The 27,299-nt window shown below is 46.0% G+C and overlaps 1 protein-coding gene across 22 annotated transcripts in view; it reads right to left on the bottom strand.

Moving 5' to 3' along the window:
- The window catches only part of LOC109902268 (receptor-type tyrosine-protein phosphatase S), a 275,922-nt gene that overhangs the window by 108,755 nt on the left and 139,868 nt on the right, over nt 1–27,299 (bottom strand). For 15 of the 22 annotated variants that reach the window (XM_031786395.1, XM_031786394.1, XM_031786397.1 and 12 more), the window contains 3 exons: nt 26,352–26,493; nt 2,115–2,303; nt 67–75 (listed from right to left, as the gene is read on the bottom strand). In XM_031786395.1, coding sequence (XP_031642255.1) covers nt 67–75; nt 2,115–2,303; nt 26,352–26,493 — 340 coding nt within the window. The remainder of the gene's footprint in view (nt 1–66; nt 76–2,114; nt 2,304–26,351; nt 26,494–27,299) is intronic. The other 7 variants (XM_031786402.1, XM_031786414.1, XM_031786416.1 and 4 more) reach the window with 1 other exon arrangement.

The raw sequence follows: 27,299 nt of genomic DNA, 5'->3' as shown, positions 1-27,299 counted from the left end.
AAAATGCCATCGCTTCGGGGACAGTGGGGGGGTGGGGGGGTGGGGCTTGTGAACTTAGACACTTACCAAAGGCTTCTGGAAATTATAAGGGGAACAGAAAAACAAACAGATAGAAGGAAAAACAGAACAATTTATTTTACGGTTTGGTTTTACTCCGGAAGTAATAGCAGATAGAGTTCTGGAATGACACTGTTTAGGTGGGTTTTTTATTACCCGAGAAGGCAAATATTACATGACATTTTTCACACAAAATGTCATATTCACACAGGCGTTCAGGTAGTGAAGATGTTGTCATTGAGTAAATGTAGCACTTCTTTACTTGTGTGTAAAACTGCCGTACTTAAAATCTAAAATGTTAAAATTGTATTTAATTACACTTTATTTCATTCTTCTGGCTTTATTACTGTTACTTGACAAAATGTAATTTGCCAAATGCCTTATTCATTGTAAAATGCCAGGAAGTAAAACATCTGTGATGCATATCAGGGACAAAGTATTAACCAATGTATTTGTATGTATTTATAAAATTGGAAGTACATTTGAACATTTTAGACACTTTAATTATCGAATAGAGGTTAGAGAATTAGTTATTTGGTTGAATTAGTTATGTTGCTGTCCCGTTTTGTTATTGTTATTGTTATTGGTTAGTTGTGAGAACTGTTGTGGGTCAGCTGAAGGTCAAATGGAGGTTGTTGAAGTCTGCATGATGTGTGTTCAGAGTGACACGTCATCGTTTCAACAGACAGACAAGACACAACACACACAGAGATACAGCGAGGCAATCCGCTCTGGGTGCAAAAAGCAGACGTGCAGAGAAAAGTAAAGACATTGTGAAACAGAGAGACAAGTGAGAGACGCAAACACGGGGTAGAGGTGTACAATATCAGACAGCTCACGAGACGAAAATACTCTACCAACCCACCGCACCCACCTTTCTCTGAAACTCTTTGAGCCTCACTATGAGCAAAAAGGTGCAAACACACAAACATCTCAGGATGTCAAGCTAATCATGTTTCAGTATGCATGGTTGTCCGTACAATCGAAAAATGAATGTGCCTCCTAAGGTTAGAGCCCAGGGAGAGCCCTGACTGTGTGCTAAAATGACCCTAAACATTAACATAAGTTAAGGGGAAAAAAACTTGCTTCCTAGGAATCCCCTACAGTGGATTGCTGTCCTCAGATAGGGAAGTCAAGAGCATTTTGCACACAACCTCGGCACTCCAAAGCACTCGGAGAGCTCCTGATACCCCCACAGGGTAAACCCTGTCCACTAACACCAGGACACGGAGCACTCGGAAAGTTGTACAACATCATCTAAGTGAGCTAACACTTTCGTTTGACACCATGGGATTTCTTGTGGTGAAATTGAAGTGTATATTTTCAGCTACAACTTCTGGCGGGTCAAAGGTCATAGAAAACAGGCATTTGTTGTTTGCTACATTTCCAAGAGTCAAAGGTCCATAAAAAATGCAATTTTCTATTTCGGTCATATCTAGCCAGCCTTAAAAGTGGATACAAATCAAGTGTTTTTGTGCGTAGTTCGCAGGGATCATAAATAGGGCAAGAACTCGATTGCATCAGACTCTTTATTTAGTGTTGTTCACCCTTTTACATTAGCAGCTGCAAATCAAATGGGATGCACTGGATTTTTCTGATGGTGACAAATCATCGACCCACAATATCTACCCCCTGTTGCCTGGGGCCTCTCTTGGGCTGTCATTTAATTAGGTATATAATTATACGTTTTATTTACTGGGTCTCTCAATAAAGTTGAATCAACAGCGGCACCTCTTACAGTATTGTGGGGGTAACATCTAGACCAAGCCTCTCTTTCTCTCTCTGTGACACATTTCTGAGTCCTAGTGAATCCTTTTTGAGTGAGTCCTGCCCTCGATCAGAGGTATTGAACAGTATCAAGCCCAAAATCATCCTGCCAGTCATCGCGTATCAATCATAACATTTCAGGGCTAAGCTATAGCGCTCACAAACTGAATCGTGTGCGCTCACTTTTTTTGTACCATTTCAAAATCTTTCAAAATCAATCGGGGCAGCTGAAGGTGTAGCTAAGCAACAGGACATAGAAAGTCAAGCAAAAAAGTGCATCACTTCCTTACCTGAGCGCAGCTGTTTGATTCGGCCGTTACTTGCGTTGGGGTCTATGGGCAGGAAGTCCTTGAACCAGGTGATTTCTGGATCAGGGTTGCCGCTGGCAGCACAAAGCATGGTGGCCGTCCGTGTGCGCTCCACCACTTTGAGCTGGGGACCCATGTCTATGTTGGGGAATCCTGTCGGGAGCAAGTCCTCTGTAGAGGGGACAAAGGAAAGAGACATGGTTATGTATACCGGTGAAATTAATTGACTAGCTACATCGCTACTGCAGTAGCACGACTCCACATTGAGTCTAAGCAAGAGTACCTAAATGGCTATCGTTCATCAACACTCTTAGGTAGTTGGTTAAAACAATACATGTCCTGCTTTAATGTGACTAATTCAAATGGAGGCTGTGTTCTGTGAGAGTCACCAGAGTGATCACTGTACTCATTCTAACACAGCTTTATCCACATACCTCTACTTACACATAGGGAAGAAAATAGCATGAAGGATATATAAAAAACAAAACAATACTACCTTAAATATCATGATTGTATAACCTGATGACAGATCAGCACCCTAACTGTATCCTCTAATATGCTTTATCACAGGCCTAAAGGACAGTGGCCATTCAGTCACCGAATATCCTAATCTGAACAACGGCAGACAGCTCTAGAGTTTGGGATTATGCTCGGCGCAGAGACAGATCAACTCCGATAAACCAATAGAGCATATTGGGATCATAATGGATAAACCCACAAAACTACACTCCTCTGAGGCCCAAGAAGTCCCGGCCTTACTCACCAGGGGACGGGAGATGCTGGAACCCGACTCCCGAGGAGGGAAAAAGCAAACCTGACCGGCAAATGTTTTGTAATCCCAGAAACAGCCTCCTACTTCCTCATTCTAAATGGGTATATTGGGATGAGCCAATCTGAGGAGGCGCGGCAACCCACACAAACACAGCTGACCAATTAGAATACAGAATACCCAGCCTGAATTTCAAGTACCTGTGAGTGAGTATTCAAACAAATATAAACAACAGCTTGTGCCCGTTGTGTACCACCAAGCCCACCCCAACCACACTCCAAGACACAACAACACTCACGGCTACGATTAGAGAAGTGCCTTGTCTATCACCACTGGTCTTTCCATAAACAAACACTAGTAATGCTAGTCAAAGCCCACTTTCGAACAGGGAGGGAACACATACAGCACTAGAAGGCTAATTAGCCATTCAGTTGTTTTACACTGTGGCAATTTAGCAATTACTGTAGTACTTGGTCATGCACGCTGAACCAATTTAGCGCTATCAAGCAACGAGGGGCTAGTTAAGAGGTTCACAACTAGCAGTGCATTTAATGCTAAGTGTTATTAGAATGGGGAATCTCCCATTGTTGCTAGTCTTCTGGACATGGGCTCTGGAGCGTCTTCATTCCTGACCTCTACTCAGAAGAGCTGAGTCGTGACTCACGGTTGGGCATTGAGAACCTGGGACTACCCCCTGCAGTGTAATATGCATCAGACGCCTCCGGCAACTGAGCCAACTGTGAAGGAAAAACAGGGTCAACCTTACAGCAGAGGTCATCTCTTATCTTCAGAGTACGGACAATGACCTCACATGATCTGCCAGACATCATGACGGGCATGTCAACTCCTGGAGACCGCTTGATTGAGGAAATAAGGCCAGTCAGTTTAGTTTGAGTCACGGAGAAGAGTGGTACAAGCAGGGGTAAGCAGCTATCCCGGGTGAATAAGAGAGAGAGAGAGATTATCCGAGAGGAAGAGAGAGATTGAGAGAAAAAAAAGTGAGGTTGGAGAGAAAGAGAGCGAAGATGAGTGAGAAACAGACAGAGAGAGAAAGCATGAGCGAGAGGCCTCTAAAGTAGGCCCCCTCACAGACTTCCAAGCATGGGTACTGACACCAGCAGAGAAGACTAAATATTTCAGTATTTGGTTCAAAAGAATGAGAGGCATTTGTGCTGTTTTAGGCTCCATGCCGAATCCTCCCCATTGATTATTAACGAATGCTGATGTATGATCTCTTTGTACTGCAGTTCCCCTGAGGGCTGAACGCTGCAGCGAGCCTGTATTTCATCCCACACTTGAAGATGGGACAGAGCTGTGTGAGTCTCCCTTACTCTCTCGCTCTCTACTAGTCCCTCTGTGACATCAATGTACTATGTGTTAGACGCGTTAAGAGTTGTGGGACTACGCTACCCCCTCCGGTTATACTGGCAGGACAGACCTGTGTTTTCCCCCACAAGAGGCAGGCTATGCTGTCCCACTTCTCCAGGAGGCTCTCGGAGATGTCTGACGTTGAGCATCCATCCACGCTTTACATCACATTGAGTTCACGCCTCAACAGCCTGGAAGTGGGAGAGCGACTCCTCGAACCACATCTAGTAATAAATGAAGCCACGAGAACATACGACGAGTAATTTGGTTTTGAGTATAATTCAATTGGGCGGGTGACGCAGGGATCAGTGCAGAGATGTCGAGAGGAGCTCGGAGTGGCGGATGGTGGGTAAACGGAGCGAACGAGCAGTCGGACAACAAAAAGTACCGGGGTGGAGGAATCACAGAGCAATTACACTATCATTACCCGCCGTTCCCAGTTTCGGAGACAGCAGCCGAAAAATCTCCCTCCTTGGTAAATACCATGCGGAAGCTATTAGCTTCCCCGGGATTGTTGGTGGATACAATCTCCCCTGCCGATAGAACCTGCCATGCAAGAATAAATAAATCACTGTTTAGAAAAAAGAATGTTAGTTCAGGGTCAGCCAGCCTGAGAGAGGGAAAGGAAAAGACAGAGAGAGAGAGAGAGAGAGAGAGAGAGAGAGAGAGAGAGGGAGAGCAGACAATGACGAGAGTTGATTGTACCCAGAGTTTCCCTGGGGGCGTCCTAGGACTGGCATCGATTATATTTGTGTATGACTGGTGTTCTCCGCAATGGCAACTCTCCGGAACAAATCAAATCAGCCCTGCTGCGACCCGATCGGTCAGTTGCACAAAGCCATTGTTTAATTCGCCAGAAGGGTGTCCGAACGCTCATCGCTCATCATCATGCGTTCGTCAGCCACGCGGCAACTGGACTTTTTACACAGGTAGCAAGTACACCCCCGCCCGGGTCAGCTCCGCAGTCCTGCCGTGCCTGTTTTTTGTTTTAGGGCTACGGCTAATGCACTAACCCCCACACCTATCCTTAATTGGAGAGATTTCAAACAAACCTTATCCATTAGACTAAAAACATCTCCGATCACTCAGCGGTTACATTGGCTATCGCAGGAGAGGGGGGACGTTGAAAGCATACTTTACCCAGCATGCAAACCGGTTGTCGCCCCCATATTTGTAGAGGGCTTTTGTTTACTGTCGCTTTTAGAAAACACGTGTCCCATTGATGCTTGAAATTGGCAGTGCCTTGCAATTACGTGTTGGTGCTCTTGCAGAGGAATTGGTATCTGGGCAGCTTAGTCTGACCCTGGCCATCCTCGGAGGCTGTGCGTCTGAAAATGGTGTCATTATGACGATCGCAATGTTGGATTACATATGTTATCTACGCCATCCAGCAGCTGGCTGAGGACCCGCAAAGTGGCGGCGCAAAGCAGGGATGGCGCTCATTATCCGTAATTGTCTTTAATTGTGCTGCGCTCTTGAATGTTATTACGCAAGAGACAGGTGCAAAGCCTTTAATCTGATAGGTAAAGCTTAGCAGCCGCATGACGACACGACATCTGTGGACTCGCGCCTGCTGTCACGTCCCACTTCTCGTCTTCTGCGAGCTACGGCCCACACGAGACGGTCATCTTGAGATGGAGTTTTTACACCCATCATTTACACTCAAATCATTCCACTTCTCCCGACCTGGACTTGTGAATCAGAGCGGACAGGGTGTAAAATGCAACTTGATAGAGTAGCTATTGAAGCAAACAATGTCACCCTTTCTGATAGGCTGGCATCAAAGCTCCATCTATTACCATCCCGAAAGGGGTTGGGGGGAAAAAAACAACACTTTCCCAGCGTAAGCCAGGGGACTGCAGCGAATGTCATCGGTGAACCTCCCTCCCCCGCACTTATTACTCATATTATTATTTTCACTTACCGAAATGATTTAATTTCATCAGTGGCATAATCAGGTTAACTGATTACCCCTCGCCACAGCCAGCAATGGGGCTTTAGAAAAGGCTGTACATTAATATCACAGAGAGACTGTGGAGGGAGAGAGAGGGTAGAGAGGGAGAGGGAGGGATGAGTGCTGGGGCTGCAGAGACACACAGAGAGAGAGAGAGAGAGAGAGAGAGAGAGAGAGAGAGAGAGAGAGAGAGAGAGATAGAGAGAGAGAGAGAGAGAGAGAGGTCCACTTGCAAAACAATATTTCATCAAATGGGACAAACACTCTTCAGAGTTCTGTAAGATTCTCCAACATGTCCAGAGGAAAACTACAAAACGATGCATGCAGGGCAGAATTAGGCCAATATCCACAAATAATAAAAACTCAAAAAAGAGCCATTCAGTTTTGGAAACATCTAAAATACAGTGACCACCTCTCATATCATTACTGAGCAAAGAAAAGAGGCCCCTCATCCAGCTGGTCCTGAGTTCACAAACCTGTTCTACTCGGGACCAGAACATCCAATCAATCAGGATAAACCAAATTACAACACCGTCAAAACAAAACTATATTGCTTATTGGGAAACACAAACACAAGCACAAAGCAAAATCCAGTGCTATCTGGCCCTAAATCGACAGTACACCGTGGCTAAATATTTGATCATGGTTACTGATCAAAACCTTAGAAAAACCTTGACAAAGTACAGGCTCAGTGAGCACAGCCTTGCCATTGAGAAGGGTAGACACGGGAAAACCTGGCTCCCTGTAGAGGAAAGGCTGTGCAACCACTGCACAACAGAAGAACCTGGCTCCCTGTAGAGGAAAGGCTGTGCAACCACTGCACAACAGCAGAACCTGAGATGGAGCGGCATTTCCTGACAAAATGTAAAAAATATAAAACAATTAGAGAGTGTAATTTTCCCAAATTTGAAACCCTTATTCAAGGTTTCAAAGACCTCCCTAATGAGGATAGGCTACCCGTCCTGTTGGAGGAGGACGCAGAGAGCTGTGGATTGGCAGCGCACTACATTACTGCCTGACAAAAGTTGAGGGACAGTGTCTGACAGACCAGTCAACCTGCACATGTCCTCTACTGTATGCTTATTGTTATTGTTGAATGTATGGTTATTTTGACCCTTGGTTATTGTTGTTACTGTTGTCCTGTTGACAATTTTGATTTTGATTCTCATTTTAATTTATTTTAATTTTGTAAATATCCAAAATAAGCGTTGGCAATATGTACATTGTTACGTCATGCCAATAAAGTGAATTGAATTGAATTGAAAATTGAGAGAGAGAGAGAGAGAGAGAGAGAGAGAGAAAGAGAAAAGCCTCAGTATTACCATAGCCTTTGAATAAATAGACATTTAACTATTCTGCAGCCCCAGGTGTTCGGACTCCGGAGATGGACAACTGAAGATCAACACAAGATTGACAGAGTGTGAGTTGAAATGCAATCTTAATCAGGCTAGCTAGCTAAGTTGAAATTTGTTAGTTGGCTTACTAACTAGCTCCAACTGTTTACGGGTGGTAACCATAGCAATAAGGCCACTGAAGCAGGCTAGGGAGAAGGGTCCATCTGCAGACTGCATTTAGTACATGCCGCTCTCACTACATGCTGGGCTCACTCTGCGTCACTTACTACATGCCGCTCCCACTACATGCTGGGCTCACTCTGAGTCACTTACTACATGCCGCTCCCACTACATGCTGGGCTCACTCTGAGTCACTTACTACATGCCACTCCCACTACATGCTGGGCTCACTCTGCGTCACTTACTACATGCCGCTCCCACTACATGCTGGGCTCACTCTGAGTCACTTACTACATGCCGCTCCCACTACATGCTGGGCTCACTCTGCGTCACTTACTACATGCCGCTCCCACTACATGCTGGGCTCACTCTGAGTCACTTACTACATGCCGCTCCCACTACATGCTGGGCTCACTCTGCGTCACTAACTACATGCCGCTCCCACTACATGCTGGGCTCACTCTGAGTCACTTACTACATGCCGCTCCCACTACATGCTGGGCTCACTCTGCGTCACTTACTACATGCCGCTCCCATTACATGCTGGGCTCACTCTGAGTCACTTACTACATGCCGCTCCCACTACATGCTGGGCTCACTCTGCGTCACTTACTACATGCCGCTCCCACTACATGCTGGGCTCACTCTGCGTCACTTACTACATGCCGCTCCCACTACATGCTGGGCTCACTCTGTGTCACTTACTACATGCCGCTCCCACTACATGCTGGGCTCACTCTGAGTCACTTACTACATGCCGCTCCCACTGCCATTGAAGCTGCTAGCTAGCTAGGACACCGGCACACAGTCCTTTACACTTGATTATTGTTGTTACTGGTTGTCCCGTTGACAATCTTGATCACTATTGTTGTTATTTTCATTATATTGCGAATTAATAACCTCATTTCCAAAGTACGCTGTGGCAATATGTACTTTGTTACATAATTCCAATAAAGCAATTTGAATTTCATGTAATTCAATTTAGAGAGCGAGAAAGAAAGGGGAAGGGGAAAGGGGGAGACCTAGTCAGCTGTACAACTGAATGCCTTCAACTGAAATGTGTCTTCCGCATTTAACCCTACCCCTCTTAATCAGAGCAGTGCTGGGGGGCTCCCTTAATTGACATCCACGTCTTCGGCGCCCAGGGAACAGGGGAGAGATAGAGAGCGAGAGAGAGAGAGAGAGAGAGAGAGAGAGAGAGAGAGAGAGAGAGAGAGAGGGTCGGCTGGTGAGGCTGAAGATTGTTTGTGGGGGAACGGTAGGGGGGTGGCAGAAGCGGGCACAGTGGGAAGCCAGGTCTTTCAGGGGGTCCTGGGTAGCGAAATTTTTTGGCTGCACCTGTGTCAGCATGGACCGCCACAAGGGGAGAGGGGAGGGAAGCAGCGTAGGAAAACTAATCACGGCCTCTTTGTCATGCTCCCCTTTGGACTCCAATCTCAGGTAGATAATGGGTATTATGCAGCATGCGCTCAACCTCTCCTCTCCTCTCACTGCATTTTCACAGTCTGCATGTTCTGAGAGGTGACCGGCGCCTATTGGTATTCTTCACGCTTACCGCGGGACCAAGAGCGGAATTTACATCCAAATCTCAAAATGGAGGGGAGAAAAAAAGTTTGGAGCCACTCCAGATGGCAGTTTGAACGAGTTTTTGTCGGGTCAGCTTTCTGAACATAGCGGTCGCAGGGGGTGCCACAGTGTATCTGTTTTAGGAGAGCGGTTTACACTTCCATTCTGATTGACAGACTGTGGCCTCAGCAGCTTTTCAGCTCTTGTGCTCGTCAATTCAACAGTCCCCTCACTGTGAAGATAACTTTCCTCTGGCGTATGAAGCGTTGCTGTGAGTGCTCCACAGACACTGTCCAGATCCCTGTAAACCCAGAATACAACCTTATTAGGCCGCACTTGTAAAGCTATCATCACAAACTGACCAAACTGTAAGTAGCCTTTGCCACAAGTGTGTTCCAACCACTGTAACGGCAGCCCAGTAGCAGGGTTTTTTTCCCCCCGAGAGCCACGTCCAATAACAACCACAGCTATAGCCTCTGGGGCTACACATTTGTCACGTCTGAAGCCTAAATGTGGACTTGTTTCAGTGAATGCTATTGGGTGCCCGAGAAGTGAGAATCCAGGAAAACAGGGTGGACTGAAGTGACAAAGGTCTTCACATTTCCCTACTTTGAACTCTCATCGCACTTCCTCTTCCTCCCAACAACCTCAATTGAGCTGAACTTTAAACCCCATACAGCACTTTGAGATACAGAACTACAGCCTGACCACCAGCACTGACAGCCAAAAGCCTTTATGTCAAAGGCTCTCAGGGCCAGAGGCTATGTTCAGCAGCTTCCGCACTTCACAGCTGAGTCCAACACAGGCTAACGTAGGCCGCCCCCCTTTCCCTACCTCAGCAAAAGACAAGAGAGAAGTAATTGCCCGGGACAGCTCCGACCCATCTCCTGCCTGCGAGGTGGCAGTACCAAATTTGAGAGAGGAAAAAAAAAGCTCTACTCTGTTTCAGCCAGTGAACTAGTGAAGCATCGCCCAGCGTGCCAGCTCGCCCGGGTTCCCGGGTGGCCCAGGGTTAGACAGGGGAACTCCAGGGGAGACAGGAGATGAGGCCGGGCCATTAGAAGAAATGCCTGTCCTCTGAGAGACACGACGTCGACCAGTCAAGTTGCATTCGGCAGTGGTCACCTCACGGCATGGGCTTTCACTTGCATGACACACCTGCAGGTTCGCCAATTAAACAACTTCCTTTCGATTAGTAGGCCAAAGACACAGAACTATTTACTGCAATATTGGCCTTATTACCTATATCTGTGTTTCAAGGGGTAGAATTTCAGTTCAATTGTTGACACCCCCCCAGTCAATAACGAATGCTTTGAACAGTGTGAAACACACCAAAGGAATTCCAAACAATGCCTGTCCGTTCTCCGTACAACAATGCAAGCTTGGAGGCCCACGGCCAGCGAGGCTGCATGAGAAGACTTCATTCACCTGAAAGAGAGAGGCCTTTTCAGAGAGCCCTCTCTAAGCCCATTTTGCAGCCAGAGCCGAAACAACCATGATTTGAGCTTAGCGCTTTGAGCTCCCCGCTGAACCTCTCCAGGGACAGCAGAAGACAGCAGGGGCCATTGCCTTGCAGAGGCCTGTATCCCCGATCAACCCAACTGTATACAGCGCAATCAGCTGAACGGTTTTGAAACCCAAAATGAGTCAAATGATAATTGTGAAGGATTGGGGGTGACATTGGCCACATTTCCCTGTAGGGCCATTGGCTTTGTGCAATTAAGAATCTAATAACAGGGTGGGAGGCAATAGGGGTGTCATGGGGAGGGCAGTTGGAACGGTTGAATAAATAAATTGTTTAAAAACATGACAAGCGTGAGAGGATGTGCCCAGAATGACAAAAAGCCAGAGGGAAGAGAGGACATTCCCTTTGCGATAGTGAAAGGACACAAGAGATATTTATGTGGCTGCCCCTTCCTTTTAAAAGCAAAGAAGCCAGGCTTCAATTTCAACATCATTTCCTGGGAAGACCGGTCCTCGACGGAAGAATTGGCCACAGTGGTTTAATTTTCACTCAGTCAACAGTGCACATGCCAGAAACAACAACGAAGTGAATAAAATAAAGAAATAGGACAAGGCCATAAGAACAAACCCTCCCCTTAACTCCCACACTTACAGTAAATGACCCAATATAACTTGTTCGGAGCCGTTCGGTTCAGAAACGACAAAAAAAAAACAACAGAAGTCAACATTGCTTTTAATTACCACCCTCCACACCGTGCTCATTTAGCATCCAGCGGCTCTGTAAGAAAAGACGCTGCTGTTCCGCTCAGTCCGCTCATCTCCTGATGCGGATGAGCGTTGGTTAGTGTCGGACAAGTATCTCAGTGCGAAGTTGATGAAGAGGGAGCAGGAGGAGCGGGGAGAAAAGGCAAACAGTGCACTCAGGGAACAGATGTTCATTTTGCATGGTCCAGTGCCAACGGCAGTGCCTGGCGGAGGGAGCGGGTGCCAGCCGAGGAGGAGGAAGAGGGCTAGAGCAACAGTGAGTTGCGTGCGGCATGCCCTTTAAGGCAGGAGGATGCAGAGGCTTCTTTAAATATTAAACAGCTGCTACTATGAAGCCAGTCAGGCTGAGTCAGCGCTCCTGAACAGAAGCTCTGTAATCAAGGAAAAGCTGTCCGGATAGCATCTCCATTCCTTTCTCCTTTACTCTCTTTTCTCTTACTCACTCCGTCTCTCTTTTGTGTTTCTTTCTCCCTTTTTCTCATCCTATGTTCCTTCCAGAGATATAGTGTCTGGAACAGCGGATATAGTATATTTCAATGGCAGAGCAGGTAGGATATAGTATATTTCATGGCAGAGCAAGTAGGATATAGTATATTTCATGGCAGAGCAGGTAGGAATAAGTGCTACCTGTGGCTTGTTGTATTGTGCAATAATGCAGTTGTTATGTAAGCCTTTATGGGAATCAGAGCGGGGTAAATGAGAGCGAAATACTGAGATTATCAAGGAGGTATCGAAACCCGTCCCTTCTCCCACTCCCCTCCACACATCCTGTGTAGCGAAACGGCGTCCTGTGCGGGAACTGAAGGCCTATCAGTTCTGCCAGAACGTGGCAGTTGGTGTGACCTCTGTGTCAATCACCTGGGTAGTGACTCGTGTTTATTCTTGAGGACGGTGGCCCATGCCGCCTCCCCCAGCTCCTCTTTATTCATTCACAACCATCACGGCCACTGTCACTGTTGGCAGCTCAATGGTGAGACATTTTGCCCTGCCAACGGTCTGTGGACCGACTAAGGTCCACTGTCACCCAGGAGCCAGTGTCCGAATCAACTCCCTCCTACCCACGGTTCTGGCCAACTACTCAAATATTGGCAACACAGTCACGCACGTTGGTTGTAACGACCTTCGCTTTAGGTGATCTAAGGAACTGAGGGAAGACTACAAAATCATTTGAAACACCCTCGTTAGCACAGGGAAGAAAATAATTATGTCTGACCCTCTCCCGTGCTATCGAAGGGGTTCGAGAATGTTTCAGTTGCCTCGTGGCCCTAAATTAGTACCTAAAAGAACTTTGCAACAACAATGTCTCCTTTGGTGACAGTTTTGACTTGCTATGGGTGCAACCAGAACTATTTTAAAGAGACAGTTCTGAACCTAACCACAGGGGCTCAAGATTTATATCCAGCAACATTGCAAACTGTTTTAACCTCAATAGGGTAGGGGGCACTATTTTCACCTCCGGATGAAAAGCGTGCCCAAAGTAAACTGCCTGCTACTCAGGCCCAGAAGCTAGGATATGCATATAATTAGTAGATTTGGATAGAAAAACACTCCAATGTTTCTAAAACTGTTAAAATCATGTCTGTGAGTATAACAGAACTGAAATGGCAGGCGAAAACCTGAGAAAAATGTTTGTAGTTTTCCATTGACTGCCTATACAGATTCCATTGACTTAGGACTCAAATTGCACTTCCTATGGCTTCCACTAGATGTCAACAGTCTTTAGAAATTGTTTCAGGCTTGTATTCTGAAAAATGAGGGAGTAAGACCACTCTGAATGAGTGGACACTGCAGTGTCCCAGAGGTTTTTCATGCGTGCGACCAAGAGCGTGCCTTTCTTGTTTTCCTTTTATATTGACAAAGCTTTTGTCCGGTTGAAATATTATTGATTATTATGACTAAAAACAGAGGATTGATTTTAAACATTGTTTGACATGTTTCTATGAACTTTACTGATACTTTTAGGATTTTTCGCCTGCCTGTTGTGACTGCCTTTGAGCCTGTGGATTACTGAACAAAACGAGCGAACACAACTGAGGTTTTTGGATATAAAGAGGGACTTTATTGAACAAAACAAACATTTATTGAGTCTTCTGAGTGCAACCATATGAAGATCATCAAAGGTAAGTGATTCATTTTATCGCTATTTCTAACTTTCGCTGTTCTCAGATAATTGCATGGTATGCTTTCGCCGTAAAGCCTTTTTGAAGTCTGACCACGGTGGTTGGATTAACAAGAAGTTCATCTTTAAACTGATGTATAACACTTTTATGTTTTATTAATTTTTATAAGGATTATTTCTGTTTTTGAATTTGGCGCTCTGCAATTTCACTGGATGTTGGCCAGGTGGGACGCTACCATCCTACACCCCCTAGAGAGGTTAAAGCCTGACGGCCTGGGTCTATTAGTGCTCCAGTCCTCCCTGTCATAATCATCAACAGGGGACATGAAAGGCATATAACCTCTCGTAGACACTGTAGTGCAGTCAATGTAAGTAACCTAATTTATGTTCCTCTAACTACCCTGAATACATCTGTCAATCTGACAGCTATTGTCAGCAGTAATCATTTGCCTATGGACCTGAATTGCACTGTTAGCACTGAGTCTGTTTGCCCTAGTAGGAAACCCACCGTGGACTCAAATGTAAATATCACTGTCATGTCTATCTCTGAAAAGCTTCCCAGGAAAGCACCAAAAACAAACAAGCAACCCTGAAAAGGGCTAAAAATAGACTACATTAACATATGCAACCTGAGAAACAAGGTTTATGAAATCAATAATTTACTAACATCAGATAACATTCATATACAGGCTATATCTCAAACTCAGATCGTTCATTTGATGATACAGTGGTAGCAACACACGGTTATAACATCTATAGAAGAGACAGGAATGCCAATGGGGGAGGTATTGCTGTATCTATTCGGAATCACGTTCCTGTAATGCTTAGACAGGATCTCATGCCAAATGCTGCTGAAGTATAATATGGCAACAGGTTTGCCTGCCTCACCTAAAGCCTATTCTTGTGGGAAGTTTCTAGAGAGCCAGTATCTGGATTATATGTGTGAAATGGTTGATATAATGTGAAATCGTTTGACTAAAGACAAATAAACTGTACTAGGATGATACTAAAAAGCTTTGGAGTACCTCAAATTACATTTTGGGCCAAAAGGTGAACTCGGCTCCATCCTTCATTGAATCAGATGGCTAAGTAAGAACCACTGTATCCCTTAACAAAGAGCTGTTTTCGTTGGTGGAAGGAGAAGAGGACCAAAGTGCAGCGTGGTACATATCCATAATACTTTTAATCCAGAATGAATACACAAACAAAAACAAAAAAACAATAAACGAACAGTCATAGTGGGAAGGAACACAGGCTACCTAAGTATGGTTCTCAATCAGAGACAACGATAGACAGCTGCCTCTGATTGGGAACCATACCAGGCCAAAAGCAGAAATACAAAACAATACAAAAACATAGAATGCCCACCCCAACTCACGCCCTGGCCAAACTAAAACAGAGACCTAAAAAAGGAACAGGACGTGACATGAAGTCAGTTTTAGAATGGGTGGCTAGTAATAAGCTAGTCCTAAATATATAAAAACTAAAAGCATTATATTTGGGACAAATCATTTACTAAACCCTCATCTAAATCTAGTAATGAATCATGTGGCAAATGAGCAAGTTGAGGAGACTAACCTGCTTGGTGTAACCGTAGATTGTAAACTGGTTATTAAGATGGGGAGAGGTCTGTTCGTGATAAAACGCTGCTTTGCTTTCTTGACATCACAATCAACCAGACAAGTCCTACAGGACCTAGTTTTATCCCACCTGGACTACCGCCCAGTTATATTGTCAAGTGGTGTAAAGAAGGACATAGGCAAATTACAGTTGTCCCACAACAGAGCAGCACAGCTGGCCCTTAAATATGCACCGAGGGCTAATATCACGAACACGCATGTCAATCTCTCCTGGCTCAATAGTAGAGGAGAGATTGACCGCAGCACTACTTGTCTTTGTGAGAGGTATTGATGTGTTGCGTTGTTTCTGCTTGGGCCACAGGAAGTAGTGGCTGCCTTGGCAGCAGCTAATGGGGAGCCTAATACAGAAAAAGCACGGTTAATGTGCTGGGCCCTCCGAGGGGCCGTCATTGAGACCCGTTTCCATGGGAACCGCCCTTATCTGCCACTTTCCTTTTCCTTTCAGAGCAGGTTGAGTGTAACAGTACAGTCTATCCGCTTGGTCACCTCCAGATAAGGTTGGGGGAAAAAACGAGATGACGGGCAAAGAGGGAGATACTCGGCTTAAGAAGGGTTAAAAAATAAAAAGAGAGCACTGAACTGAAAAGAGGAAAAACAGAAGGTCTGATCTCAACTCAGAGAGTCACAGGGGCAATCAAACAATTGAGCACTTATCCCCTTGTAAAACCAATCCCGGAGACACTGATCTTTCAATTTAGCCCGGATCGTCGAGTTGCGGCCGACACAGGATCCATTTAGCCAAACTTTACACCAAGTAATAAACCAATCAGGTCCACTGAGTTGGCCAAACCATTCTCTATCTTTTTTTAAAAATCCCAGCCCCGTCCCCACAGGAGGCCTTTTGCCTCTCGCAAGGCCGTCATTGTAAACAACAATTTATCCTTAATTGACTTGCCCGGTTAAATAAAGGTAAATTCCAGTCTCCCAGGCACTTTCTGAGGGGGGCTGGAAAGAGAGATGGAGCTAGAGGGAGTCGGGCTTGGCGTACAAATTCAGCCCAGGCACTCAGTGAGGATGAGAGGGGGAGGATGGGGTTGGGTGAGAGATGGACAGAGGGATGTTTTCTCTGCTGAGCAGTGAGTGATGACTTAAAAACTTAAAACGCCACCTCATTAACCTCAAAAAACCAACACATCCCGTAACAAAACAGAAAACTTTCAAAATACTAGTATTAATCTGAACGCACAACAACACTACATCGGGAAACGCCATTTCCCGTTTGGAGAACACTCTCGGTTGATAGTGCCGTGTGCGCAAATGTAGCCACGCGCGGCAAAGCTCCGTAGCAGATTGTGCTAGATCTTAACCGTGCTAAACACATGTATTATGCAGCAGTGGCGCAGCTGAGAGAGAAAGGGAGGGAGGTGAGGCAGTGGGAATGGGAGTTGGCTTGGAGATAATACAGTGGGCATATACAGTTGGGCGGGTGTTAATGCCGGCTCACTGCAGACTTAATCACATGAGGTCTGCTAGGGTTGCCTCTGACATGGAGGCCCCTCTCTCTTTCTCTCTCATCTTTCTTATGTCTCTTTCTTTCTTCCTCTCTCTCATTTTCTCTGGTTATTTTGTCCCCCCCCCCTCCTCTCGTTCGTCCGTCTGTTAGTCGGTTTCTCTATGTCTGTCTCCCCGTCTTTCATCTTGAACGCTTTATCACTGCTCTCTCTCTCTCTCTCTGTCTCTGTCTCTCTCTCTCTGTCTCTCTCTCTCTGTCTCTGTCTCTATCTCTCTCTCTCTCTCTCTCCCTCTCTCTCTCTCTCTCTGCACCCATTTATTGATGGCCTGTTCCTACTCCTTTTCCCTCTCTCCATCTCCCCCTGCTCAGTGCATGTGGACTTGGCGGAGAGCTAAAGGTGAGATCAGCAGGTGGATCAGAGGAGGAGGGAGGAGAGGGAGGAGAGGGAGGAGAGGAGGAGGGGGTAGATCTGCACCATATTTGACAGTGTCTTATTAAGACTCAATGCCCACCTGCTCCACGCACACCAGCACACGCGCAGACCTGCACACACACACACGCGCAGAGATACACACACACACACACACACACACATACACACACACACACACACACACACATGTGCAGAGCTACACACACACACACACACACACACACGCGCGTGCACACCTGCACACACACACACACGCGCAGAGCTACACACACACACACACACACACGCGCAGAGCTACACACACACACACACACACACCTCTCCTTTTAGCACCCTCTGTTTTTCCATCCCTTTACCTCCCCCTTTCTCTTTCTTATCTCTTCGTCTCCTCTTCATCTTTTCCGTATCTCTTTCTACACCTTCTGAATATGTCACTTGGAAACAGGAGACACATTTATTTCCATGACAGAATTCAAAAGTCATTTTGGACAGAACAATGGAGATGGTTTCAAATACATGCCACTTAAAAGTTACATGTCACAAAATGTCGATTTGAGATATTTTGGTCATCAGAACAACCTTGAGGGAATCTTATTTGAGTCAGAAAAGGATGTTCATATGATAAGGAAGATATACAAAACCTTGTAGAGAGCATATCCAACTGACTATCTATTAGAAAAAAATATAAACTATTGGAACCAAGACTTCAAAATAACTGATGTTGGCAGTTTTATTTAATTAGGCAAGTCAGTTAAGAACAAATTCTTATTTACGATGACGGCCTACCCCGGCCAAATCCAGACAGCGCTGGGACAATTGTGCGCCTCCCTATGGGACTCCCAATCACGGCCGGATGTGGTACAGCCTGGAATTGAGCCAGGATGTCTGTAGTGACGCCTCAAGCGCTGAGATGCAGTGCCTTTGACCACTGCGCCACTCGGGAGCCCGAAGTTGGAGCATAACTAACGAAATTACAGTTTACAAAAATGGATGCTTAATCCAGTATCAACTAATGTATGGAATGTATTATAGAAGAGACACAATTCACAAATTCTACAGCACAACGGCAAAGTCATGTCTTAAGTGTAAAACGAATAATGACTCAATAATCCGTGCTTTCTGGGAATGCTATGAAGTCCTGAAGCTGTGGCCGGAGCTAGAAAGTTGGCCGCCAGAAGCATTACAATGTAAACATTCTTTTAATCCGTCTGTCTGCATATTTCCAGACCCGATGGGTTGGACGATTCTCTTCTCATCACTCATCTTGAAACCATTTATACAAAAAACGTGGAAATCAATCAATTCGCCATCATTAACACAATGGACAAATCAAATGATTTATTATTTAAATATTGAAAGTGTGTTGGCTATTGAGAGAAACAAAATGGTAAAGTTTCAGGCCACGTGGTGGAAAGTGAGGCGGGTGCTGGAGATGGGGGTGTGTGCTAGGGTTAGGGTATGTATAATGTTGCTGTTTGTATGTGTATGTTTTGTGTTGTTAATTTTTTTTTTATCTATAAAATCGTAGAAAAAAAACTAATGTCACTTCCTCCTCCTCTCTCTACTTCTCTACTCTTACGACATGCTTTCCGTCACATTTGATTCACAGGTGTTAATAACAAGCATGAGAGTGATACGAAATGAAGACTATCACTGAAACAATTAGCTTTTCATGTAAGTAATGATATAACAACTACACAAGTGTAGATCATTGAAGTGGGAACTGTACATTTAATAAAACATATGATCACTCTCTCTTTCCCTCACCCCAGTTGAGAGGTCAATTGTAAACTTGTCTCGTTGTTAAATCTATCCCAGCCAATCGTGCGTTTCCTTTTCACTGGTGGCCTTATTTAACTGGCCAATTAGGCTCCTGATTCAGTCTGTTGTTGGGGTGTGGTGACCTCTGCCCCGCCCAGCACGACACAATTACCCATGAGCCACAGAAGCACGACGGAGTCGGAGAGCAGCCAAGGAGCCGGCCAAACCAAGATAATGGAGAGATGCATCATGCATGAACACACATACTGTATACACGCACACGCACGCACACACACACACACACACACACACACACACTGTGACATGCATGGACGCACTCACATGCACGACACACAAATGTACCGCACACAAACACACTAATAAATTCAGAGTCACGGATGGAGAGTTTACTGAAGGAGAACAGGAACAGGGGATCAATGGACAGGGGGAAGGAGCGGGAGAATTTAGCAGAGGAGAAAGGTCACACACACAGACTCACACAAACACTCAAATACAATTTGATTTGATTTGAATTGGATTTGATCTCTATTAAGAGAGGGGTCCTGGGTATTGCTCACGTGTTCAGCCGGCCAATAGAGAAGGACTTGCTGATTGTACATGAAGCACTATTTAACCCTGCTTCTCTATGTCTCTATGGCTACTCCAATGGGACACCTAATAGGGAACAGCAGGAAAAAAGATAGCAAATGCCTACTTCCCAAACGGCACCCTAATCCCTATATAGTGCAGTGCACTATATTGGGAATTGGGTTCCATTTGGGACGTATAGAATATGCAGTGGGCAGGTGGGTGGTTGGGGTCTGGAAGTCAATACCCATCCATTCATATGTATCCCTAGCACTTAGTGTCCTCCCTACCTGTCCCGAACCCACCCATTGTCACCTTCCTGGCTAGCTACAAGTGTCTCCCTGACACCTTCCCACACACACAGCTATGTAGGATCACATGCACACTCACGTATCGTTTTTGTTTGTTTTTGTTTATTCGCCAGGGACAATGTACAACAAAACATACGTCTCAGAGTCGGAGAACGGAAGTGTCCGTTGTACCAGTTTTAGCTGACAATCTCATTTACATCTGCAGTCCCAGGACATGGGGAACATCTAAACATGACAACATTACAAAAACAGAGATCAGGACGTTCAGACATATACAGGCACACACGGACACACACCCGACAACGATACACGCGCATGCACGCATGTACACGTGTTATTTTACTATACCTGTGGGGATCAAACTATTTATTCCCATTCTAAATCCTATTTCAACCCTAACCCTTAAACCAAACTCTAACCTAAACCCCTAACCCTAATTCTAACCCTAACCCGTGGTGGTTGAAGATATCCCTCTAATGGTGTGGGGGCTGTGCTTTGGAAAAGTGGGTGGGGTTATATCCTTCCTGTTTGGCCCTGTCCGGGGGTGTCCTCGGATGGGGCCACAGTGTCTCCTGACCCCTCCAGTCTCAGCCTCCAGTATTTATGCTGCAGTAGTTTATGTGGCGGGGGGCTAGGGTCAGTTTGTTATATCTGGAGTACTTTTCCTGTCCTATTTGGTGTCCTGTGTGAATTTCAGTGTGCTCTCTCTAATTCTCTCTTTCTCTCTTTCTCTCTCTCGGAGGACCTGAGCCCTAGGACCATACCTCAGGACTACCTGACATGATGACTCCTTGCTGTCCCCAGTCCACCTGGCCGTGCTGCTGCTCCAGTTTCAACTGTTCTGCCTTATTATTATTCGACCATGCTGGTCATTTATGAACATTTGAACATCTTGGCCATGTTCTGTTATAATCTCCACCCGGCACAGCCAGAAGAGGACTGGCCACCCCACATAGCCTGGTTCATCTCTAGTTTCTTCCTAGGTTTTGGCCTTTCTAGGGAGTTTTTCCTAGCCACCGTGCTTCTACACCTGCATTGCTTGCTGTTTGGGGTTTTAGGCTGGGTTTCTGTACAGCACTTTGAGATATCAGCTGATGTACAAAGGGCTATATAAATACATTTGATTTGATTTGTACCCTAATTTCAACTCTAAACCTAACCCCCAAAATAACATTGTTATAATATAACATGTTCCTTGTGGGGACTGGCGAAATGTCCCCACTTGTCCAAATTTGACTTGTTCTACTCTCCCTGCGAGGACGTCTGATCCAAATCTCTCCAAGGGTAGGAAAACCAACACAAAAAAAACACACACTATTTCTCAGGCCTGTGTTGTGAAGCGTCCCTCCGGCTCCCTAATGCATGATAATGCACTTTTTCTTTCCAGCTGCACTCGGGCTTTCTGGAGGAATACAGCGGCAACGACCATCAGCCACGCTCCGTTACTCCAAATCATTCACGGCACGGCTTTAAGAACACATCGCTCGCTAATACCCTGCCACCCCTGGGGCTGGCCGTCAACCACTGCGGCTACTGCACGGAACTGCCTCGACCGGTGTGGAGAGAGAGAGAGAGAGAGAGAGAGATCTCTAAAGAAATACAGAGAGACAAGGGGAGAGGGAAGAGAAGGAGAGAAGAGGATAAGGAGACATAGGGAGGGCAATGCGGGAGGACGTCCTAAGGCTTGGCCTGGAGCCAAAAGCCCCCCCTCCCTCTCCGCTCTCTCTTTTATTTTAATCTGAGAAATTGGTGCCCAGCAGCGTTTGGGGCTGAGGCTATTTGGGGGGTTGATTGGGTCCTGTTTGTGGCCCACAGTGGCTTTGCTTTGCTCACAGCAAACTACCAGGGGAGGGCTGGGCATCAGTGGTGAAGTTGGAGGTTTGTCTGGAAACCACATTCTTCTCTCCGCCACTCCTCTCTCCACTCTCGGGCCAAATCAGTGGCGAGGATGGAGTGGGGCCCGATACGATTTAGAGCACGGGATTATTCCTAGGATAGCACACCAGGGCCAAGGCAGCGGTTAGGGGGCGGGGTTATACCTGATGCAGAGCTCTGCATTCTACACGGCACCCTATTCCCTATGTAGTGCCCTGTAGGGATCTGGTATTGCATTACATTGGGAATAGGATGCCGTTTGGGGACGTAGCCAGGCTTTTTCGTTTCGAACTATGACGGGAGGCAAAGGAAGCCAACTTTCATTTGCCAGGCGAGAGGATGTCAACACAATTTGCCCCGAGGTTTGAGTTGAGCCAGAGGTGATATTAAAATAGCCGTGTGGACACGGGGTTTGTAATAAAAATGGGACGCGAAAACCCCAGTGTGCGCATGCATGTCAGTGCATGTGTCTGTGCGTAACTGTGCGTGTTGGCCGGAATCCAATTAAATCGGCATGGGCAGTGAGTTGCCGAAACAAACAACGCTTCCCTGGTCACCCAGGAAAGCAGCCAATTAGCAGGCTGCCTGATCAAACGAGCCTGGTGGCCTTGCCCCGACCGTGCTACACCACTCTACTCACTAACGAGCTCACTCAGCTAGTAGTGTCACTGAGAGAGGGGGGGTGAAAATGAATGACAGAGGGGAGAGAGACACAGAGGGAGAAAGAAAGAGGTAGAGTGAAGAGTAAAGATCCAATAGAGTGAAAATGGGCAACTCTATATATCCTCAAAATCCCAGCACCTGTTATTTGAGTTGTCCTATGCCGGGAGAGAGTAGTGGGGGGCAGAAAAGTGAGGGAGAAAGTGAGCATGGCAGAGAAGAGAGGCCTTGGTCAGGGCTACAGTGGAGTTTATCCAGGCACGCTACAGGAGGAGGGGAGAGGTTGGGATTAGTTCCACCTTGGGAGGCAATGAGGATGAAAAAGGTGGGGAAGTGGGAGGAGGAGGAGGATGAGAAAGAGAGAGAGAGAAAGAGACATAGAACGAGTGTGTGTTTCTCCCTCTGTGTGTGTGTGTGTGACAAAGTGCCAGGCCGGGCCAAAGCCCGGTTAACAGGCAGGGAAAGAAAGAATGTGAAAGAGGGATAGAGAGGAGAGAGAGAGAGAGAGAGAGAGAGCAGAGCGAGAGAGAGAGAGAAAGAGAGAGAGAGAGAGAGAGAGAGAGAGAGAGAGCAGAGCGAGAGGTCCACAGCCAGTAAAAACAGGATAGACAAGGAAGAAAAGACAAAAAGAAAGAGAGGTGACCCACAGAGAGAGAGAAATGGAGCGGCGGCACAACAGGGTGAGAAGCAGTGAGCAAACTACAGCAGAAGGAAATACAGAACGCAGATGGGGAAGGAAGAAAGAGAGAGAGAGAGAGAGAGAGAGAGAGAGAGAGAGAGAGAGAGAGAGAGAGAGAGAGAGAGAGAGAGAAATGGAAAAAGGAAACAGAGAGAAGGATACAGAAAGGAAAGAAATTGCAGGTGTCTAAAGTATTCCCAAGGACTCCCGGAGGACTGGGTGCAGAAGGCAGATGGCCCTGTTTCTTAGGCATTCAGCTCACTGTTCTACTGTAGGGCAGCGGCCAGGAGGTGCCACAAGTTTAAACGCACCTCTGCCAGACTCGGGACAGCACAGGAACACAGCTCGAGACAGGGCACTGCTTCTCGATACTAATGCTGAATCGAGCGGCCCGATCACTAGAAATAGACTTCGATTTCGGATGTTGGAAAAGGTCCTGAAAAAACACAAAAAGAATGCTACTGCCCAGCACGGGCCGCGAACTCACGACGCTCGGAGTCGAAGAGCGCTAGTCAGACCCCTGTGCTCCAGCAGTTCACAGAGCTCTTAACTAGCCGTGAGGATACGAAGAATACTGATGATGCCTAATGGTAATGGAACGTCATTTTATTTTGTATTTTTTGTTGTTGTTTTTTTTCATTTCCCAAACCATAGCCCTAAACTTAATCACTCGGAATGAATGCCTAAACTGTTAACCTTTGAATTGTTTAGCCCTGTAATGACGCGGAATTAACCCTGTAACCACACGGAATTAGTACGTCAGAAATAGATGTTCAATGTCGAATTTCGAAGGGAAACTATGAGATCTTGTTGAAATAGAAGAGCACAAGAGGAGTGTAGATATGTGTGTGTGTGTGTGTGTGTGTGTGTGTGTGTGTGTGTGTGTGTGTGTGTGAGGAGGGTGTGTTTGTGTGTGTTTGTTCACTAGCACCATGTCACTTGCCTCATGTCCTACATCTCCAAGTCTTTGTCCAACATCCCCTGACCCCTGACCTCTATAACCCATTGTTCTTTCTCTCCTATTCACTGTTACCCCTTTTCTCTTACACAGTATACAGTGTACTCTATCCCCTGTCCCTTATACCTTGTCCATTCTCTCTCTCCCCTAAGCTTTTGTCCAACTTCCCCTTGTCCCACTATTGTCTCCCATCCTCCACTTACCTCTCCCCCGTCCCTTCTCTCTCACCCAGTCCCAGCCTGCTAGGCTGATAAACCTGTACGAGGCAGGGGGGGGGCTTATACTCTCTCCTCCACCCCCAACAGCCTCCACCCTACAGCCCCACCCACCCCCTTCCACCCTCTAGCCCTATGCCTGGAAAGAGAGAGCCTTGTCTCTGCCTGCCTGAGGGGCCTGTGTTGTGTGGGTGTGGGACAGTGCACGGCCGCCTGGGCCCTGCTCCAAAGCCTGGATTTCCATGTGAGACTGTGGCTGCCGACAATAACCCCGGATCCTGGACCAGTCAGCACAGGAGAGGAGCTTCACGACTGCACCACCACAAGCTACTGCCAGCTCCACGGCTCAGCCCAAGCCCCAGTCACAGCCACAACCGGGACAGATGGCAGCAGTGGAGGAGACAGAGAGGGGGAGAGGGAGGCAGAACGAAAGAGAGAGAGACAGCGAGAGAAAGAGAGCGATAGAGAGTGAGGGAGTGTGTATGTGTGTATGCCTGTGTGCATGTGTATGTGTTTGAGAGATAGAGAGAGAGAAAAAGAGAGAGAGAGAGGTGAAGAGAGAGAGAAATAGCGAGAGAATGGAGCGAGAATGGCGAGAGAACAGACAGTAAAGCTCTTGTCCCTGTCCAAGTGTGACGTAAAGCCAATAGAGTAGTGCCAGAATGGACAAACAGGATGAGCCACAACATGGGAGGCAGTGAGGCCGCAAAGCATGACGGGACAACAAGAGTGACTGGGACATTAATATCTGCCCAAGTACTACCTTGAACAATCATCAACCTAAATCAAATCGAATCTCATTTTATTTGTCACATGCACAGAATGTAACAGTAATTTCACTTTACTGTGAAATGCTTACTTATAAGCCCTTAACCAACAACGCAGTTTTAAGAAAATACAACAACAACAACAACAAAAACTCAATAAACCGGACATACTGTTTTGCACCATTCGTAAGGGCAAGCTCCATTTGAAAGAAGATATGGTTGATAAGCAGTTTTTTGGCACAGATTGTGGCCAATATAAGGGCCACGGTTCCTGTTTTCGGGAACACTTTTTTTTGGATAGTCCATCTGTAGATGCTCTACAGACTATCTACTAACCCTAGCTCTAGCCCTTAACTCTAACCATTATTCTAAACCTAACCTTAGCCATAACCTTAGAAAGCAGTTAGCTCTCACCGTTACAGAAGGGAAATTCGAACTATCCAAATCAAGTGGGTTTTCTTTACCAATCATCAATCCCTCCCCATCTCACTCCCTTCCCATCAGTGTACACAGCAGAGAGAGAGAGAGAGAAATTTGACTTAATCATGTGCTAGTCAGTTGACATACTTGTCTCAGGGGCCTTCTGCAGCATGAGTGTTCTATTTACACCACCTCATGTCCATGTCCCACATGGCACCCTATTCCCTATATAGTGCACTACTTTTGACCAGGGCCCATTTCCTTTAAATATATGTTTTAATTTTTACCCCCTTTTTCTCCCCAATTTCGTGAAATCCAATTGTTAGTAATTACTATTACTATTACTATTGCTCTCGTCAAAATAAGTGCACTATAAAGGGACTTGTGTGCCATTTGGGATTACAACCCGTCTCACACATCTGTCTGCTACCTCCCTCTAAGATCCTGTGTGTCCCTGTGTGACCAATCACCAGCCTTTCTTCAGGCCCTCTCTCTAGACCAATCAGAGGGCTTTCTTCAGACCCTCTATCCAAGCAAAGATCCCTGTTAGCACCCCGTCTGCTGCTATTGGGATACAGAGGCTGAACATTCCTCTCTGAATGGAGAGTTGATTAGTTGCAATGCAGAATGACGCTTGACAGATATCACCCACAATAGACCAGGAAGTGCACCTAGTGACTGACGTAGGATCAGCTTTCCTCATGTCCTAGTAGGTTTTAGCCGTACAGGGGTAAAACATTTAAACCAACATAGGGTTACGAGCGACAAAATAATTGATACATGGAATAAGCTAACACTATCTAGTCAGGAAGCTATCTTAGAATATTGGTGCTATCAAACACGATTGCAACAAGAAGATAATATTATCAGACTATTGAACCATGGGTCCCATTGGTCCATGGTCAATGACCTCGTCATTAGTCGCCGACGAGTGACTCACCTCTGATGATGGACAGCTTGGCATTGACGTTGACCTCGCCCTCGCTGTTCTCCGCCACGCACTCGTAGATATTCTCATCCCGCGGCGCTCGTAGAGGCTGGATCCGAAGCACGGCTCCGGCGCCCTCATCGAACTCTATAGTCTTTGTCAGAGAGAATTTTGTAATGTTAGAGCTGTCTGTTGCTGAGATAAAGACAACCTAACTATACTTCTAGAATAAGGCTCAACAACTCTTAGGGACCCTTTCATTTCACATATACAGTACTAGTCAAAAGTATGGACTTTTGGGTTTTCTTTATTTTTACTATTTTCTACATTGTAGAATACTAGCTAAGACGTCAAAACTATGAAATAAGACATATGTAATCATGTAGTAAGCAAAAACATGTTAAAACAAATATATTTTAGATTAAATATATTTTAGATTAAATTCTTCAAAGTAGCCACCCTTTCCTTTGCACACTCTTGGAATTCTCTCAACCAGCTTCATGAGTTCTGAAATATGATATGGTCTGATTAACAATATTGGCAGGCCAATCTTATAGCAAATATGCTGTGATAATGTACTAGACCTACTGCCCAAACCTCATTCCTACAAAACTCTTATGTGAGGTTAATGTAAAAAGAATCTGAGCAGTAGATCTCAGCTTGCTTTTTGACTGCGAAAGTGATCTTGACTTGATCTTGAAAAGGTTGATGACCACTGCTTTAAGACATGAAGGTCAGGCAACGCGGAACATTTTAAAGAAGTGCAGTCACAAAAACCATGAAGCGCTATGATGAAACTAGATCTCATGAGGACCGCCACAGGAAAGGAAGACCCAGAATTACCTCTGCTGCAGAGGACTGTCCCCAGTCCACCTGGCCATGCTGCTGTTCCAGTTTCAACTGACCTGAGCCCTAGGACCATGCCCCAGGACTACCTGACATGATGACTCCTTGCTGTCC

The sequence above is a fragment of the Oncorhynchus kisutch genome, linkage group LG13 (genome assembly GCF_002021735.2).
Source record: "Oncorhynchus kisutch isolate 150728-3 linkage group LG13, Okis_V2, whole genome shotgun sequence".
NCBI classification, from domain to species: Eukaryota; Metazoa; Chordata; class Actinopteri; order Salmoniformes; family Salmonidae; genus Oncorhynchus; species Oncorhynchus kisutch.
The sequence above is the reverse complement of the archived record's forward strand: the minus strand, read 5'-3'. Positions and strand labels throughout refer to the sequence as shown.